General features: G+C 33.4%; 1 protein-coding gene across 1 annotated transcript in view; it reads right to left on the bottom strand.

Moving 5' to 3' along the window:
* Trhde (thyrotropin releasing hormone degrading enzyme) overlaps positions 1-20,536 on the bottom strand; it is a 384,937-nt gene that overhangs the window by 86,898 nt on the left and 277,503 nt on the right. The window contains exons 8-12 of the mRNA XM_048418659.3: positions 20,317-20,382; positions 19,133-19,323; positions 15,276-15,364; positions 4,422-4,555; positions 4,255-4,310 (exon numbers count right to left, since the gene is read on the bottom strand). Of these exons, the coding sequence (XP_048274616.2) occupies positions 4,255-4,310; positions 4,422-4,555; positions 15,276-15,364; positions 19,133-19,323; positions 20,317-20,382 (536 nt within the window). The remainder of the gene's footprint in view (positions 1-4,254; positions 4,311-4,421; positions 4,556-15,275; positions 15,365-19,132; positions 19,324-20,316; positions 20,383-20,536) is intronic.

Genomic DNA, 20,536 nt, shown 5'->3' with positions numbered 1-20,536 from the left:
ACGAGCATAGTGATAATGTAGCAAAAATCAAACAAATTCACTAACATGATCTTTTATATGAAGATAAAGATATTTCAAACATAAAAAATTATCTTTAAGCAAACATGAATGGAATTAGTAACAAATTAATCAATCTTTAAAAAAATGAATCCTCTTTCATCCAATGCATACAAACTGATTAAGGAAAGAGAACCGGGGAGATGAACAGAAAACAAAATAAAATTTATAGAAAATCAGAATATTTTTCTTGATATATGATGAAATACCATTAAGTATGAAAGTTCAGTGTAGTGATAGAGAAAATATTGCAGACAAATGCTACTGAATGGAATAATAACCCCCAAATAAAACAAAGCATAGAAGCAAAAAGACTTCTGTTTGCGTTCAATTAGGTTTGTAGTTTCTGTGTTTAACTAAGTGATGTTTCATAGAAAGAAAGATACAGATAGTAAACATGCAAGATAAAACACAACTTCTTTTGACTGTGAATTGATAACTTATAAGTAATAGTTTGAGTTAGCAAAATGTAAAATTTTTAAATAATTATACTTTTGCTGTAATGGAGAATTTGAGGGGATTGGACCTTCCATGTGGTTGACAGGGCAAATTGACTGAGGACCCCAAAATACATTTCCTTGATTGTTTTCAAAGATATTATGCTTTTCCGTCCTCAGATTCCACATCAGAAAACTAGTCCAAGGTACTTGCCGTAGGCTGCATCATAAGAAGAATTCACAAGTGATGGAAAAGCTTCCAAGGTTTATTTTTACAAATGAGTCAGAGGAGAGAATAAATCTCTTTTCATGATTTTAAAATTTAGCAGTATAAAGGTTTGGAGGGGGAAAATGTCTGGTATAATATAGACTAAATTTTCCAAATTTTACCTCTGAGGAAGATAAAGCAATGGTAGGTGGTAGATATAGTGAAATTAAGTCTTAGCACTGTCTCATTGTTGCTCTAAACCATTTACTACTAGAGGGTACAAGTAAATCTCTTTTGCTTTGTTTGTTGCTCATCTTTTTTGCGGGGACATAATTACTCTGAATCACAGGTTGGTCTGGAACTCACTGTGTATCCTAGGCAGATCTCACACTCATAGCAATCCTCCTGCCTCAAGTCTCTAGTTCTGGAATTACAGCTATACACCACAACACTGGCTCTGTATTTAAACAGCTAAAGACTAGCAAAAACTTAATGATAGATTTTAGCTAATTTCACCAAAATAGTGACATGAAAGTTTCTAGCTTGCTAAATTTATAATTACATAAATAGCGTAATTCTGTACCAGACGTTAAATGAAGTGACAGTAACCACAAAGATGACACACAGCACTCTCCTTTGATTCATGCAAGCACTACCAGGAAGCCAGAAGCATACTGTGTAATAAAGAGAAAAATCTTTAGTTTCCATAGAAGGAGAGACAAGCTTATACCCAAGGGCAGAAACTAAGTATTTCCACTTGTTTGTTTTCTGTTTAAGTGAATAATAATCCAAAGAGATAAGGAGGACGTTATAGATGAGAATTTCATAAAGTACACAACCTCACATGGCCTTGAATTGATGAACTCTGCTGTGTCATTGTTGGGTAATCAGCACCCATCTCCCCATTACGCATGCACTCAGAATCTGTACAACCACAACTATGTGACTTAATCCTTCTTAACCCCAAGTCTCTACTATGAAATAGCCATGGCAAGCACAGTGCTTGGATGCATTTGCTAAGACCCAAAAAGGTCACTAACCCAAAGCCACAGCTTTGTTTTTAACTTGCTTGTGTCTTTTCCCCCTTGTTATTTTCAGAGGACAAAGCATCCCTGACTTACCCTTGTGCTTGAAAGAGATTTATATAAACAGGATTTTTAAACAATGGAATATTTATTTGAATACATAAAATACAAATAATACTTAGTTCCAAGTAGATAGAATGCATTTGCAGAAATATTTTATTTTCTATTTATTTACTTTCATTCTTGAAATAAAACAATTTATGGACAGTAGCACAGAGTGTAAACATGAAGTCCATGATACTTAAGGGTTTTTCATCTTTTGCATAAATAATAACAAGATTATATATGTCAAAGCTTTAGGGTCTTCATAAATAAACTTTCTGGTCATTATTTCCTACACAAGTTTATATAGTATTTGCATTGTGTTAGGTAGTAAGCAAAAATTTAGGGAACATTTAATGATGTTCACAGATTATATGTAAGTAGTATGTCACTCTATAAAAGACTGTGGACATCTACAAATTCTGGTGTCTGGGGAGGGTACTGGAGACACTCTGACATTAAAAGGAGAGATGCCTATATTTTATGAAAACGGAGATTTCCACATATATTGTATATTTAATTAATTGCTAGTACTAGGGTTTTCGTTGTTTTTGCTACTAATCCTTCATTCTTTGTGTTCAACATCTTCCTCTATTTCTGCTTCTATCTCAATGAAGTATTACTGTAATCATAAGCATACTCTCTTGATTTACTGAACTGATGATTTACTGAACTCTCTAAACCTGTGTAAAAATATTTTTTGTAGACCTCATATTTTCTTCAAGATTTTCTGCAGAGCAAACTATATACCTTAACCATTATCTTCGTATATCACTCTCTCTACAGGTCTTTGTTCATCTCTACTGCTCTGTGTTTTTCCATACTAAAATGGTGTGGCAGCATGAACAGGCTAGTACTTACCTTTGCTCAACTAATGGCTCAGATTAATTAGCATGTTTTTGAATTTTTATTCATTATTGGTGTGTGTGTGTGTGTGTGTGTGTGTGTGTGTGTGTGATATGCAGTGCATGGTAAGTTCAGGTGAACACAGATCATGGCACTCATGTGTGGAGGTCAGAGGACAATTTGACAATTCAGCTTTCCTCCTCCAATGTAGGTTTTGAGAATCAGGCTTCCGTGGAAAGCATTTTAAATTTTTTTCCAGTGAGCCTTAATGATCTTTATAGAAACTTCCTTGTAGACAACCATTTTTGGATATTCTCAGTGAATGACAGACAGGGTTGTTTTGCCCCTCATGATATGCCAAATAAAAAAGGGAATTAGCAATGGCCCTATGACCCTTCAAGGTAATAACGAAAGCTAAGTTCAGAGTTGGTTGGTTTTTGTACTCTGTGTCAATAGAACAGTACCTTGTATTTGTCTTGTAAAAACTTCCTTTTGGACATTGCTTGTTTACACACATACACACACACACACACACACACACACACACCACCACCACCACCACCAACAACAACAACAACAACAACAAAAACAACAGCAGCAGCAGCCACAACAATCTAGTTAAGTTGGTTGCAGACCTTTAATTTCATAATTATCAAATGCTCTACTTGAAAGTTCATCAGTTCGGATGGATTAGAGTGCCACGCAGAATGGACTATTTTTAACATATGTAAGAGAATTGAGATTTCATTGAGCACATAAACTATAAAAGCAGTTTCAGGTCTCATGAATGAATAAATATCTATTACTAAGTCAAGTCTTATCTTCATATGTACAAACAGAAGTAACTAGATTCATACAATTAGGGAAAATGTAGCAAACTATGTTAAATTAAAATAACAACAGGTCACCATATTCCAATCTGAATGTTTCAAAAAAAGATTATTAAATTAAAAAACTGCATAAATATGACAAAATATTAGAGCATGGGATATATTTTATTATTCTGTATCCAAATTTTGTAAATATCTCAATGAACATTCTTTCATTTGATGACTAGGCAAGAAAATAACTCATTTTTAAGATTATAAATCTAATTATGAAAGTCACTTAATATTATTATAATTAAATCAATAAATACCTTTGGAAAAATGATAGGCATGTTGTAAAATACTTAATTCTCTCTTGCAGCATAGACTTTTCATAGTGAATAATATTCAAATGTAGTTTTAAAATTAAAAACACCCTAGGATTTGTGAGGAATAGCATTGCTAATGCTTGAAGGTGTTTTCTAGCAAAAGCTAGATGGTGGCACAGTGTCGAGTTCATTAATGAAGAGATTACACAAACCTGCAAAGTGTTTAACTGAACGAGCTGTGCGATTGATGAAGCTTCTGTATAGGAAATACCCTATGGCGATTATTGATTTAGGGTTTGGAGCACTGAGTATAGTTCAGATACAAACAAAAATATCATAAGAAAAAAAACCATATATAAATACAAATATATAATATATGATTTAAATTAATGTGAAAATCTTACAGACATGTATTTTTATTATGAGATCCAGATTAAAACATACCTGGCAAGGCTGAAGGAATCATCGATCAAGCCTGCACGGTTACTGACGGAAAGCACCTATGAGGCCAGTTAGGAAAAAAGAGAGGATGGGGGTAGTAATTCTGATCATTATAATGACAGGAACTCACACTTCAAAACAGATCACGGATATGTAGATCACGGATGTACCTCATGGTTCCTGATTAATTGGTCAATCAGTAATCTCCAGTTCCTTAGGTCATAGTTAACTCGAAAGTAGCCCGTTTGATTGATGTTTCCGAGGATCCAGCTTCCTTTGTCCAAGTGTGCTATTCTGTGATGTTCTGAAAGTAGCATTCGAGAGTAAGTCAAGTTTTAAATTTTTAGAGTTAAAATGCAACAAAATAAGTCTTTTCAATACCAGAAATAGAACTACCAATAATTTAAAGAAAATGTCACCTTAAAATGTAATTGAAATCTCAACTTTAATTAATCCCTTTAATCTAAAATCAGATAGAAAGTTTTTATTTTGTTAAACATTATTACATCAATTAATTATTTTTATAATTAACACTTTTGTTCTTGGCAGAACAGGTTTTTTTTCATGTTTTCCTAGGAGTGCAAATAAGTAAGACTTTCCAAAACCACCCATAATGATAGAACAAGAGAACCTCATTTGTTCAAGACTCTAAAGGATTCACACAGAATTAGAAACAATGAGAATGCATCCTTCCTAAAGAAATTACGTAGGTGAAATTAAAATGTGTGTTCATCGAGTGATTCAATTAACAAAGGCCAAGAAAAATGTTGTAACTTCTTCCATATTTAGCTCTTTCAAATACGGCAGAGTTACTTTTACTTGTGCTGACTTAGCCATCATAGATGTCACGAAGCTATCATCATCCAAAATTGTAATAATTTTATGTCAAGCTCCAGGCTCCTTCTTCATGGAATTTTCACAGTGGATATGAATTAAAATTTGCATGTACACACGGACACAATGTGACCTCAGATGGAAAACAATCAACAAAAAATAAAACAAACAGGTGTGCTTTAACTTCTAAGACTCAAAAGCATAGAATTTTCATCAAGCGTTTACAAATCAGAATCACTTCTAATAAACCAAACACGCTTGTAATCCTTTAAGAGAAGGGACATAGACATACTTTCAATAAGAACGAATAAGAAAATGCTGTTTGAGGTAGACTAAGGCAATGCATATAAGCAGGATAGCAATTTTCAAAAATCAGTCAAAAAATAAAATGTAATAGGTGTCAAAGTTATACGAAATGTAATAGGTGTCAAAGTTATACTATATAATGTACTGACACTCTAAATCTGCTGTGGTCCCAGGACCTAAGGAGAACTTCCTGATTTCTGGCTAATGAACATGCTATCAAACTGCCCTCTAAATACTCATCCTTAAGCCCGGGAATCTTTCTGCTCTCAGGTTTCTTCAGAAAGTTTATTTTAATAGAGGATATTGACAAGCAGAAGTAATTTGATAAAGACAATCCTTAAATAATTGTGTCTGAATTGGGGAAAGATTAAATCTTAAGTGATGAAGGTATGTTTTCCTAAGTAATCCTGATTGCCTTCAAACATACCAAACTTTTAACAATTATTTCTTTTATTTTTTGGTATTACAATACAATTATGAAATTTCCCCCATCTTTTTCTTTACCTTAAACCTTTCACACATCACTCTTTGCTATCTTTAAAATCCATGGTCTCCTTTATATTAAATGTTGTTGCATACAGGCGAATGTGAATACATATAAATTTGGAAATACACAGCTATAAACAGTTCAGTCTGTATATTCACTTGTATGTATAATTTCAGGGCTGATAATTTGGTAATAGAAATACAGTTGGTGTGCCCTTCCCTAGGGAAGGCTATTTCCCCTGCTCTCAGCATTTTGTGGTTGTTTGTAGTTCTTTGCTTCTCACAGTCCTAGTCTCTCCAGGACTTTTATCATGAAGCAGTGTTGGACTTTTGTCAAAGGCCTTTTCTGCATTTAATGAGATGATCATGTTTTGTGTCTTTCAGTCTCTTTTTATGCGAGATTACATATACCAGTTTATGTATATTGAACCTTTCCTGCGTGACTGTGATGAAGGCAACTTGATCATGGCAGATGATCTGTTTGATGTGTTTTTGGATTCAGTTTAACAAGCAAGTATTTCATTAAGAATTTTGCATATGTATGCATAGGAAAATTGGTGTGCAATTCTCATGATTGGGTCTTTATATGGTTTAGGTATCAGGGGAACTGTGGCTTCATAAAATGAAATTGGGCAATGTTCCTTCTGTTTCTGTTTTGTGGATAATTTGAATATTATTAGCATTAACTCTTCTTTGAAAGTCTGGTAGAATTCTGCACTGAAACCATCTGGTCATCTGATTTTTTTTGGTAGATTTTAATCAATGCTTCTATTTTTATTAGGAGTTAAAGGTCTGTTTATCTGATCTTGAATTAATTTGGTAGGTGGCATGAATTGAGAAAAATATTCAAATTTATATTTTCCAATTGGTAAAATATAGATTTTAAAGTGTGTTCTTATGATTTTCTTGATTTCCTCACTGTCTGTTGCTATAACCCCATTTATATCTCTAATTTTGATAATTTAAATAATTTGGATATTCTCTGTATGTTTTTTAACTGGGATAAGGATTTGCCAAGCTTAGAGATTTTTCTCAAAGAGCAAACTCTTTGTCTCATTAATTCTTTGTATTATTTGTTTATTTTTTATTTTACTGATTTCAGCACTGAGTTTCATTGTTTCTTTCCATCTATTCCATTTGGGTGTGATTTCTTTCCTTTTTTTTCTAGATTTTTTTTCCTTTCCTTTATGTTCATATCTTTCAGGTTTGATGTTAAGTTACTTATAAGAGATAGTTATTATTATTTATGTCGACAGTGTTACACATTGCCTCTTGGAACCTCCTTCATTGTCTCTCATCAGTTTGTGTATGTTGTGGTTTCATATGCATTCAATTAAAGAAAGTCTTTAATTTCTTTCCTAATTTCTGTCTTGACCCATTTCTCATTCAGTAGAGATCTGTCCAACTTCCAAAGGTTTGTAAGTTTCCTGTTATTTCTGTTGCTTATATCCAGCTTTAATCCTTGTGATTGATAGGATGCAGGGAGTTTTTCAATTTTCTTGTATCTGTTAAGAATTGCTTTTTGTACAGGTATGTGAAAGAGGGTAAATTTTTGACTTTGTGATGAAATGTTCTATAAATATATGTTAGGTCCATTTGGCTTATGATTTCAGCTAGCTTCAGTTGTCCTGTCTTTTGGCAAGGGTTTTGAATTCACCCACTAACACTAAGTGAAGGTCAATGTGTGATTTAAATTGTAGACTTGTTTCTTTTAAGAACTTTGGTGCCCCTGTGTTTGGTGCATAGACGTTAAGAATTGAAATGTCATCATGGTGAATTTTGCTTTGATACGGATTATAAAATTATTTTATTATATTATACTGTGCATAACTAGTGTGAATAAAATGAAACCACACATACCCAAATTTCTGAGAGACAATGAACGAAGCTCTAAGAGGTAAATTATATTACTAAGTGTCTACATTTAAAAGTATATATATTATTACATACAAGAGTATATTAGATATATGTATACATATAGATATATATTCTTTGTGCTCTAACATGCATTCTAAATAAATAAATGATCCTTACATTCAAATAAATAAATTTAGTAATGTTATTTTTAAGGTTTGTTTATTTTTAACTCGGTGTGTGTGTGTGTGTGTGTGTGTGTGTGTGTGTGTGCAAGCGTGCAAAGGTATGTTCACATGATTACAGGTACATCTAAACCCAAGAAGACATTGGATCTCATGAATGTGGAGTTATGGGATGTTGTGAGACACCCAAAACTGCTTCTGAGAACCAAACTTATTAGATCTTCCGTACTCTTAACCCCAAAGACATTTTCAGACCCATTTATTTAGATAATTTTCATTAGTGAGTTTTCTGGCTAAGCTATAGAATCAAGCTTAATATATGAGCAAATGACATACAGTTTATAAACATCGAATGATAATCTAATTTTACAATATTGAATTTATTTTTAAGTTGTTCCTTATTTACAAATTGGATACCAAAGCACAAATCCCAAGTAATCCAATTTGTTATTATTTTTATTTATTATATTAAAACCCTTCTAGGTAGATTATAGTTCAGTGAGGGTGTATATTGAAACATGAAAAAAAACTATATATTTTCTCCATTGCCTAACTAAGATATGAAAGAAAGACATCAATTGTTTTAAAGCTTTCTATTATTAAACTTATAACCAAAACCTAAAGTTATTACTATTCATGAATATTTGTATGGCTTTATTACAAATGAGATCTTTGGGAAACAATTCCCAGAAAGATTTTGTAATAGATTTTAAAATGTCTTCACAGTACTAGTTAATTACATTCTCAAAATGTTCTGCAAATTAACTAATAGCAGGCAATGAATTTTAAAAAGTTCTCTTCTGATGGCCTAATGAGGTATGATGTTTGATGAGTTCTGTAGCAAAAAGTATGGAAGTTATAATTCAAATGTTCATAATAATAATTGAAAACCTTATTTATATCCAAAATGGCACAAGACTCAGGCTATATCAAGGCACAGAGGAGTTGGTATTTTATAACATATTTTATTTTATAGTAACTATAGAAATGACAGTGGAAATGATAGTAAAGCAGTTCTAGTCAAATATGCTACTTGTAGAAAATGATAACTAAAAATAATATAAGTAGAAAATTCAGTTAGAATAGCATGCTAAAACAATATAGAAATTATAGCATATATTGATCTTTTTCACTGGATGCTTGTGAAAATTCAATATCATAATATCTGGTGAACTCCATAAATACCAATATACAAATTTCCAAAACACTGTTGAGAAACTGACAGAGCTGCAAGCCAACTTATTAAAAATATAAGTGTGTGTGTGTGTGTGTGTGTGTGTGTGTGTGTGTGTGTGTGTGTGTGTTCAGGAGCTGAAAAAACAAAAGGAAGCTCCTAAAAGGCTCTTTTAACCTGGCTAAACATTTGGCACATTGGGCAAACATTTATCAAGACATGATCTTCACATTTGTAAAATGTGGATAGAAAGATAATACTGATTTTCAAGATTTGTGGGTTGGAAGTCAATCACTTATAGCAAAGCTATAACTAATGCCATGTTTAATATTTTGGATCAAATTATCTTCAATATTGTATCTTTTCTTCCCTGATGTTTGGCATTAAATCTGTCTCCTTCCTTCCACCATCCAGGAATAGCCAGTTAGCATACAAGTTATTATATTCATAAATGTTTGAATTATTTTCATTTCCACAATAAAAAATGAAAAGAGCATTTTAACCTGTCTTTAAAAACATAAAAATTGGTATAAATACTACTTTTAGACTATAATAATCTGTACTTTGTCAGTTGATTATATAGCCAATGTGCCTTTAAAATGAACTATAAATAACACATGATTAATTTGATCAAATTGATTGATTTTGCATATCAGTGACTTACCTTAATATTATGAAATGAAGTATACAGTACTGATAATAAAATTTAAAAATGACTGGACAATATAATGAAATTATATTTTATTTGAACTCACAGTGATAAGACAAAAACATTTTTTAATGTTTTATAATGTTTGCCTTTATTATTACTTGTTTATATTTTGAGTTAAATGAGACAAAATAATAGCATGTAAAAGAAAGAATATAAAAGCCAGTCTTTCACCCTGAACTCTATTTTATTTTACTTTAGTCATCAAAATGAAAGACTTCAAAACAAAGTGGAACGTATTCAGAATGAAAGCACAAAAAATTGATCTTTATGTATGATCCTCTTTCTTTCCTGTTTCTGCATTATAGGGTTTCAAGATACGCTTATTTCATATGCCATCTCTAGCAAACCTCAACAGCTTAACTTGACCACACATACATCAAACAGAACTCCCTATAGCTTAATGGGAAATGACATACACTGTTCTATATAGGTTGTAAAGGTACCACAGTATATGCATATAGTACCCTCCTAGAACTTTGTGTTTACAAACTGCACATCTACATAGAATGATCACAGAATTCAACATTATCAATATTTTAGGTCAACACTTGGCTTAAGCAGAATGGTTAATTTTAATAAAAATCAATGCACAGATATTTAAAAAACAATCATCAGACATATCCATCAATGGGACAAGCAGAGCTTGGCACTATTTTTCATGCTCATATGATTAAGGGAATATTATAACTAGAGCTGATAAAAATGGACGAATGAAATGTGTACTTTGGGAAATTGCCAATCACTACACCCGACCATAGTTTAAATTGATGCATTTTTCTGATTTCTCTATTCCCATACCACCATCCAAAGATACATTGTTTTGTATCTGAGGATTATTCTGTCATATATATAATGCCAACAATCACAACATTACCATGAGAACTCAGTGTTCTTGCTCATCATTTTGTAACAAAGTATACGAATAAATAAAACAGCTCTATGAGTGGAAAAGACATTTATAAAGATATATAAGTGTTGACTCAGAACCATGGTATAAATGTTAATTCTGAGGAATTGGATTGAGAAAGTATCAGTATTTTATTTCAAAGAAAAACATCAAAATGTGTTAAAGTACATTTTAATGCATTCTTATAATATATATATATATATGTATACATAAATACTGTAAGGATATATATGTATATCCATTACAAGAGCAATACCTACAAGAAAATCAGTGTTTGCATTTTAGACCTGGTCTTACTCCAAAGATATATGATGTTAAAATGCTTCCTACAGATTAGTAAAACAATATCAATTACTAGCTCCTGAAAAAGTAGTAAAAAAGCAAAATATGAGCACACTTGACCATCTAGATTTAAGTGAAATGTTACATAAAGGATAATTGTCTTTTTCTGCAAGTCAATGAAACACAGAAATAGAAAGAACCTGTTTAACACTCTGGCATGAAGGATATAGATTTGATTAAAGAAATAGTTTTCTTTCTGACAGTGAATTGAAATAGTTCACTATCTTATTTGAAGATATTTAGAAAGAAAATGGAATCTTATCTCTTTCAGCTCCCTGAGGCTTGATTCTTCCTACAAGGATGTTTGATGACTTGCCTAAGCACCCCACAACTGGCTTTACAATTACTTAATATCATGAGAAATATAGTGTTTCTCTCACCCAAAGGGGCAGCCTGATAGAGAAAAGGTAGTCACAGAGTGAGGTTAAAATGAGGCCTCTGCCCAAGAACAACATAGCTAAGTCTTGTGATAGACTGGTTCCCAGTTTTCTGAGAAGCTGCCACACTGACTTCCAAAATGGCTGTACAAATTTGCACTCCCATCAGCAATGGAGGACTGGTCCCCTGCTCAAGATCCTCTCCATTATGTTCTGCCCCTTGTGTTTTTTATCTTAGCCATTCTGACAAGTGGAAGATGGAATCTCAGTGCCATTTTGATTTGCTTTTCCCTAGTGGCTAAGGTTGTTAAACATTAAGTGTTTCTTGTCATTTGACATTCTTCTGTTGAGAATTCTCTGCTTAAATCTGTATCCCATTTTAAATTGGACTTTTTGGTTTGTTGATGTCTAGCTTCCTTTTTTTTCTTGGAAGATCTTTTAATCATATTCATCAATTTTCGTCTGTTCCACATAATCAACTTAGTATTTGATAATCAGAGGATAGTGTTCTATCCAAAAAACGGCGTTAAAAGTTTGAATAAAGTAAGAAACAATCTGAAGATCATCTATTCTAGCTTCTTAACTGCTCAGCAGGCAGTCTGCATCCTAATTTTACAAATGAGATGCATACATGGTACACAGTTCATCTGCCCACAATGACTGTGACCAGTTCAATATTTTTAGTAATTAGTGTTCCTCTTTGCTTTTAGATTTTTTTCTTTGATTTGTGGTGTCTAGTTTCTTAAGTTCTTTATATATTTTGGAAATCAGCCCTCTCAGATGTGGGGTTGGTGAAGATCATTTCCCATTCAATCGGCTGCTGTTTTGTCCTATTGACAGTGTCTTTTGCCTTACAGAAACTTTCAATTTTATAATGTCCCACTTATTAATTCTCAGTCTTGATACCTATGCTAGTACTGATTTTTTCGGGAAGCTGTCTTTTGTGTCAACGCATTGGAGATTATTTTCTAATTATTCTTCTATCAGGTTCAGTGCATCTGTGTTTATGTTGAGATCTTTGATCAACTTGAACTTGATTTTTGTGCAGGGTGATAGATATGGACCTATTTGCATTCTTCTACAAGCCAACATTCAGATAAACCAACACCACTTGTTGAAGTTGAAGATGCTTTGTTTATTACATTGTATAATTTTGGCTTCCTTGTCAAAAAGTCTGGTGTTCATAGATGTGTGGATTTACATCTGGGTCTTCAATTCTATTTCACTGATTCATCTGTTTTGCTTTATATCAATATTATGTGGTTTGTATTGCTATATCTTGGCAGTAGAGACACTAAGATTGAAATCAAGGATGGTGATACCTTCAGAAGTTCACTTATTGTATAGTATTGTTTAACTATCTTATATTTTGTTTGTTTTTCCATACAAAGTTGGGTATTCTTCTTTCAAGATCTGTAAAAAACTGTGCTTGGATTTTAATGGAGATTTCATTGGCTCCAAAAATTACTTTTGCCAAGATGGCCAGTTTTTACCATGTTAATCCTCCTTATCCATGAGCAAGGGAGATCTTTCTATATTCTGATATATAACTTCAAAAGCTTGAAGTTCTTGTCATACAGGTCTTTCACTTGTTTGGTTAGAGTTAAACCAAGATATTTTATGTTATTGTTATTTGAGGTTATTATAAAGGGTGTTGATTCTCTGATTTCTTTTTCAGTTCATTTATCCTCTGTGCATAGGAGAGTTACTGATATTTTTTAATTAATCTTGTATCTAGTCACTTGACTAAAGGTGTTTATCAGCTATAAGAGTTTCTCAGTAGTTTTTTTGGAAACTGTGTATACTATAATAACATTTGAAAATAGTGAAACTTGGACTTCTTCCTTTCCAATTTGTATCCCCTTAATTTCCCTTTGTCTTATTGCTCTAGCTAGAACTTCAAGTACTATATTGAATAAGTATGCAGGTATGTAGAGAGTGGACAACCTTGTCTTATTCCTGATTTTAGCAAAATTGGTTTGAATTTTTCTCCATTTAATTTGATGTAGACAATTGGCTTGCTTTATACTGATTTTATTATATTTATGTATCTCCTTTGTAACCCTTGTCTCTTTAAAACTTTTACCATAAAATAGTGTTGGATTTTGTCAAAGGCCTTTTCAGCATCTAAGGAGATGATCATGTGGTTTTTTTTTCCTTTTTCAGTTTGCTTATATGATGGATTACATTCAGAGTTTTTCATATTTTGAGCCATCCCTTTATCTCTGGAATGAGCCTGCATCGTCATGGTGGATGATCTTGATGTGTTCTTGAATTTAGTTTAGGAAGCTCAAACATTACACAAGGACATTTGCTTAACTGTGTTCATAGCAGTTTTATTTGTAATAGCCAGAAATGAAAAAAAAAAAAAACCTAGATGTCCCTCAATTGTGGAATGAGTAAAGAAAATGTGGCATTTATACAATGGAGCATTAGTCAGCTGTTTAAAAAAAGAAGGACACTAGGAAAATTAAGGAAAATGGACGGAATTAGAAAAAATTATCCTGAGTAAGGGAACCCAGACAGAGAAAGACAAACATGGTATGTTCTTACTCACAAGTGAATATTAACTGTAAAAGAAAAAAGGACAACTATGCTACAATCCACACACTCAGCTTTGACTACTAGCAATAGCGAGTAAGTAGCCTGAACTGGCCATCTCTGTGATTGTTGCCTAGATCAATTGTCATCAGAGAGGCATCATCCAGCACCTGATGGAAGCAGATGCAGAGACCCACAGCCAAACATTAGGCGGAGTTTGAGAATCCTAGCAAAGAGGTGTAGAAAAGAGTGTAGGAGCCAGGCAGGCTCATACCATCAACTGACCTAGGCTCAAAGAGGTTTACAGAGACTGAAGGGACAATCAGGGAGTCTGCATGGAACTAACCTAAGCACTCTGCATATATGTAGCAGAGATGTATCTTGGTCCCACTCCTCACAGTGGGAGCAAAGGCTAGTTTTTGACTCTTTTACTGGCTCTTGAGACCCTATTTCTCATATTGGGTCACTTTGCCCAACCTTAATACATGGGAAGGTGCTTAGTCTTACTGCAGCTTGATATGCCATGTTTTATTGATACTCATGGGAGACCTGCTTTTTCCTGGATGGAGACAGAAGAGGAGGAGATTGGGAGGTGGGGGAAGGAGTAGCAAGGGAGGATGGGAAGAGGCTGGGGACGGGATGCAAAATAAATAGATGAATAGAATAGATAGATAGATAGATAGATAGATAGATAGATAGATAGATAGATAGATAGCAAAGTCCTAGGTGTATTCTAGCACTCAACAAATGTAATTTCTCAGTTTTCTGAGCATTTACAAAAATGCTTATAATAAAAATACTGAAAGAAGGGTTCTCTGATAATTCTTTTATTTTTGGTAGAATTATGATAAACTTACAGGAGGATTCTATTCTGCATTTCTTGTACTTCCCTACAACCTTGGAAGGACCATTTTTTTAAAGTGTATAAATAAAATCAAGGAAGACTAAAAAATAAAAACGAGGTCTCTGTTTCAGGATCCTTCATATTCTGTGACTAATTATGAGCATACTTCAATTACGTTTTGGAATATAAATTCATACAGCTCTAAGAAGATTGATACTATACTTACTTAATCACTTTCTCTTGACTCAGAAAGAAACAAATAAATGTAATATTTCCATATCAGTCTAAAATTAGGCTATTTAGAAACTATATTGTACCTAATTTTGCAGACGTGATTATCGCTACTGTGTTTTCTCATGATAATTTATCTTCATTCACATTGTGAAGCAGCTGAGAAAAGAGGTTAAGATCTAAACAATTATCTGAGCACAACAGTTCCCTGGGAGAGAATTTATATTTTACCTGATTTGTTAGACACCCAAATAATTGCTTCTGAAGACACATGGCTTCTATTTCCTACCACAATGGTTAATGGAATCTGCCACAGGTAACTGGAAAATAAGAAAGCTTTAACAATAAAACAGATACATCAAAGCAAAAGCAAGCATTGCCTATGTTCCATCTGTGCAAATTTCATTACATTTTTGGAAAATAATAATCAATTCATCAATAAATGAATCAATCAATGAATTACCAAACAAGTCCCAGGCCTAAAGAATGTATGTAGAAGGCAAATACACCTTCCCAATGAAACTAAAGATATACTTGGTATCTAATAGTTTTAACTTCAATGCAAAAGAACTTCTATAAAACAATCTATTTTGCAAAAATAGATTTGTACTTTAGAAATAAATGCAACCAAAATCTATAAATCTGAGCTGCGCTGTTTATTGATTAAAGTCTAAAAATAATTCTCTTCTACTTTTTTCTGGATTAAACTAATAGATAATTCAGTTGTTTCCTACATTCGCGTATAAACAATGTCCTTATTTATTGGCTAGCAAGTGTGAGGGACCCTAACCACATATTTTACAGAGAGATTAATATGGAACACCAAAGTAGCTCAGCAAATAATAAAGTAGGAACAAAAATAATCAGTTTTCATTAAAATTCAGATCTATATAAAGAATAACGTGGGCACACTTCGAGCTCTGTTTTTCTGAGAAGAATTTCTAAGTGGATGTTACAATGAAACCACAAACATGAGGGGTCAGTCATGAGTCTCGGCTACTAAAAAAAAAGCACTTTGTTTCATTTACCTCTTCACAGGATACAAATTGAGGTCTAGACTCATAGATGAAGCAATATCCATTATCCATGCCATCTCAAATGAGTAAGTAGCCAGACATATGTGTAATGCTTTTTACAATAAATCCATCACTGTAGTCTACACCCTTCTAGAATGATAGACAAACTATTTTAACCTTGCACTGTGACTCTAGTAAAAGTTGTAGCCAACAATTACATTATACAAAGATTACCTGAAATCCAACAGGAAACTTTGTGCATACTCTATCACTGTATGAGTGAAAAGTGTATTGCAAAGTTTCGAGGCAGAATGCCTGAGGTAATAAACTGTGTAGTGAGCATGCCCAGTCCTCTACAACTGCTTGTTTTTATCAATGGTTTCATTTTACAGCAAATCAACATTAAATTCTAATTATTAGAGAAAGGCAGAAAACATGTGTGCATGTTTGAGTTGGGGCGAGAGAACTCCCTATTAAAAAAAAAAGTATCAATGCTAAAGGAAGATCAGTATAAACTTCTGGGGCCAACTCAGAAGAGAAGGAAAGCCTGACTGGGTTGGTGCATTTGATTCTGTGAACATGAGAGCTTCAAGAACAATTCAGAAAATGAGGAGACTTTATGCAACACTGCGGAGCAGTGATTTCATTTACTTAAAAATGCCACAAAAAATGTCCAACTTTCTAAGTAACAAGATTCTAGCACAAATGTCACAATATGTCACACATCAGCTAACTTCAGGAAATTCTTAGTTATATAAGGATCTTTCTCTGCTATAATACAAGGACTATGTATGAAAAACATAACTACTAGATCCAATAAAATGTTTTGGGCTATTGTAGTAATATCCCTATGTGCTTGGAAAAAAATGTAAACAAATAAGTAACTCAGCTTAGAAAATATGTACAACTTGCTGGAAATTTTGGCATAGGTGAGCAAGTTCTATTATATCAATGGAATACATTATGTAGGAGAGTTAGGAGGGACCACTGCAAAGACCAAATAGAATTGGTTTTGAATCTTTGACCAGAATGTCACAGGGAATTAGATAATCAATAATATAAAATTAAAATGTTACATTTCAAGTATACATTTTATTATGTTAAAATAAGAAAGTCATTCCGGGGATGAATGTGAAGCTTTGCATCAGCATCACATCCCTTTATATAGTGTGTGGCAAGTGTTCAGGGTTGGGATCCTCCACATGCTTCTGTAATTCTAGCAGCTCTAGTTGCATAAGTTTACATAGCCCAGAGGATACATTTTCTTTTAAAAGACCGGGTCCACAACTAGTATAACAATGTATGTGACAGACTGACAAAGTATTCTTGTGCAAATTTATCCTGCAACCCTTTATGTGTCCTTGATATTTTTACTACGTCGGTGATACTGTGTCAGGATAGCAGTGCTCCAAGATCTGATCGTGATTTCTCTCTATCTTTGCCAGAGCAAAGTGCTTTCTGGTAAAGCCACGTTTGATGCCTGATAATGTTGACCCTGGATCCAGACAGGGAGGAAATAACAGGAAGCAGTTGGTGCAGCAGGGACCAGAAAAGGTAGAGAAGGACTGACACCCTCCCTGACCACAGTGTGATTGCGGCAGAGTGGTGTGTACTGCAGAAGTTCAAATTATTGGCTGAGATAGATGCAAAGGTCAATGTATATGTGGAGTAAGGGATGCAGGGCTCTGCTTTTTTGCTGGAGGGAAATATCAGTAGGTAACAGGTTTCCTGAATAGAAGACTTGAGTTCAAATACCCAAGACCCACGTAAAGTTGCAGTACACACTAATATCATCTCAGTGTTCCTATGGAGGTATAGGGTCAAAACCAAGCCCGCAGAATCCAGAAATCCAGCCTGGCGTGCACAATGATGAATAAGAGATCCTGTCTCAAACTAGATGAAAGGTGAGAACTGGTACCTGAGGCAGTTTTTTAACCCCCACACGTGCAATTTGGCACACACAAATATGCACATGTGCACATACAGGTATACGTACAGATGCTAAATATAGTGAACCCGCTTTCCTAAATCAAATGCCAGATGCGTTCATCAGAAAGCACCAGTGAATTTCTCAACTACGGCTCTGTACCTTCATGACTGGACCAAACTGACTTGGCAATGGTTTCCAGATCTCTTAGATGACAATAAAGTATGTGTGCCAGATCTCATGGATATCCATGGTTGATAAAGTCAGACACCTAGTTTTCTTAGATCCAGTTTTGAAAAATAAATCAACAAAACAGGAACAATTCTATATATATTGTATCCAGTCAATGAGCTCAAGCACTGCAATTGAGAAGAAAAGAACATATGTCGATCCGACATGGCCCCACTGAAGCTTGGATTATTTTAAGATCTATATTATGTTCCTTAAGCTCAGACATTATTAAGTACAGAACTTTGGTTTAATGAGTTTTTCTGGATTGTTAGTTTCAGTTCTCATTTGTCTTGTAAAGCACATTTGGCTCAATTCTACTTAATTCAGAGCAACATGTTTTAACTATTGAATTTAATTCAAGAACTAGTCATAAAGAAGGGAAGATGCAAATCTTATCTTTGAAAGTCGCCATGCTAATTCAAAAGTTCTGCCTTCTGAAATAGATGCTGCTATGTTAAAAGTTAAAATTTTGAGGGAGGGCTAGATAGGAAGTTCAATGGTTAATATCACTGGCTGTTCTTCCAGAGAATCCTGGTTTCAATTCCAGTACCCACATGGTATCTAACAATTGTCTATAATTCCAGTTCCAGGAGACCCAATGACCTTCTGGTCTACTTGGACACCAGGCACTCACATGGAGCACAGACAAACATGCAGGCAAAACACCATATTCATTAAATAAATGAACAAAATAGTTTTTAAAATCTTGAGGAAATAGGAGCAAAAGAACCACAATGAAACAGAGATAAATAGATTAAAACTATATTCCACTTATATTTCAGAATTTTCTCAACAGTATATTAAACATTTTTCAAAATTTTGAAATTTAAAACATTCCTTAACAATTTAAAATGTTAAGGTGTAAAGGAAATTATTAAAAATCACAATCTCCTAAGAGAATAAGAGTACCGTACCTGTTATTATTTTGAAGTTGGAGTGTTTTGGTTTTAGCACTGATGTCATAAATGAAATGTTGTTGGGTGATAATTATTCTATTTTCTGCTGTCATGTTTCCCAGGATGGTGATAACAGGGTATCCCATCTGGAGTGTCCACTGGTCCATTACTTCTTGTATATTCACGTATTTTCCATTCCTTTTTAAAGCCTTGGCAACCAAAATTGTACAAATTAATCTCTTAACACTTCTTGCAAACATAATTAACATTAGTCTGTTCTTACTTTTACCATTGCAATTTACCTCAATAGGAAAACATTTAAAATCAGTAAAACTAGCATTATACGCTAGTAAAATAATCTTCTTGCCTTGAACTTCTTATAATATTTTGTTCCATATATATATGTATATATATATGTACAGCTAAGTTTTATTAATATTAAAATTTTTACGTAGCAGAAGGTAAAATCTAAGTTATTATTACAAGTACTTTTACATCATTTTGCATTCCTGATAGGTTCTACTATCATATAGTAAATATTTTTTTTTAAACGTTCAATAACTCTCTTTTGAACATGAACCTATAATACCACAATAAAACATCATTCAATAGTATTTAGGAGCTGTGGAAGATCATGCCAGACAATTAAGATGGCAGAGGGAGATCACAAAGCCCCACCCTTAGCTGAGGCACTATGGGCAATTGGTGACTAGTGAGAGAAGGAGAGTTAAATATTTTTAAAGTACATGGCCCCCCAGGGTGCTACGCAGCCTATCTACATCACAGTGATGACCCACACCAGGTCACATACTGCCAGCAGTAAGTGGACTCTGAGATTTTAAAATGAACCCTTGAACATGGGATGGAATCATGACGGGCAAAACAGGGAAGGCATGTGAAGAGAGGATGGAGGTAGATTTACTGATCCAACTAGAATATAGACATTTGTACAATTATCAATTCATTAAAAACAGTGTCATTTTTCAAAACAGACAAGGTACTTTAACCAACATTTTTAAGTCAAATAATTTTAAATCTCTTCTTCTTTATCTTATATAAAAATAAAGCACCAAAGCAATATGAAAAAAGAGGAATTATAGAAAGCAAATATAAAATGCCCATGTCCATAAAAGTTAATGTTTTATAAATGAAGTTCAGTTGCTCAAGCAGACACTTTGATATTTCTGCTTCTTCTACTTTACCTCTGATAATGTATTCCAGAGATCATTTCTGGCTGCATTGCCATACTTGTGAATAGTTAAATAATCCTATAAGAATATAAAATTGTAATTACCATTCAAAGGTTAAGCAATTACCAGTAAACACATTTATTTCTCCATTCAATTAACCATTTCAACATGTGGAATTGCATTAAGGAAAAGAGGAAGACAATCAAAAAGATTTAGAATAGCATTTTAAAAT

This window comes from Myodes glareolus, chromosome 26 (assembly GCF_982192425.1).
Source record: "Myodes glareolus chromosome 26, mMyoGla1.1, whole genome shotgun sequence".
Lineage (NCBI taxonomy): Eukaryota > Metazoa > Chordata > Mammalia > Rodentia > Cricetidae > Myodes > Myodes glareolus.
This window is presented reverse-complemented; position numbering and strand designations above follow the sequence as displayed.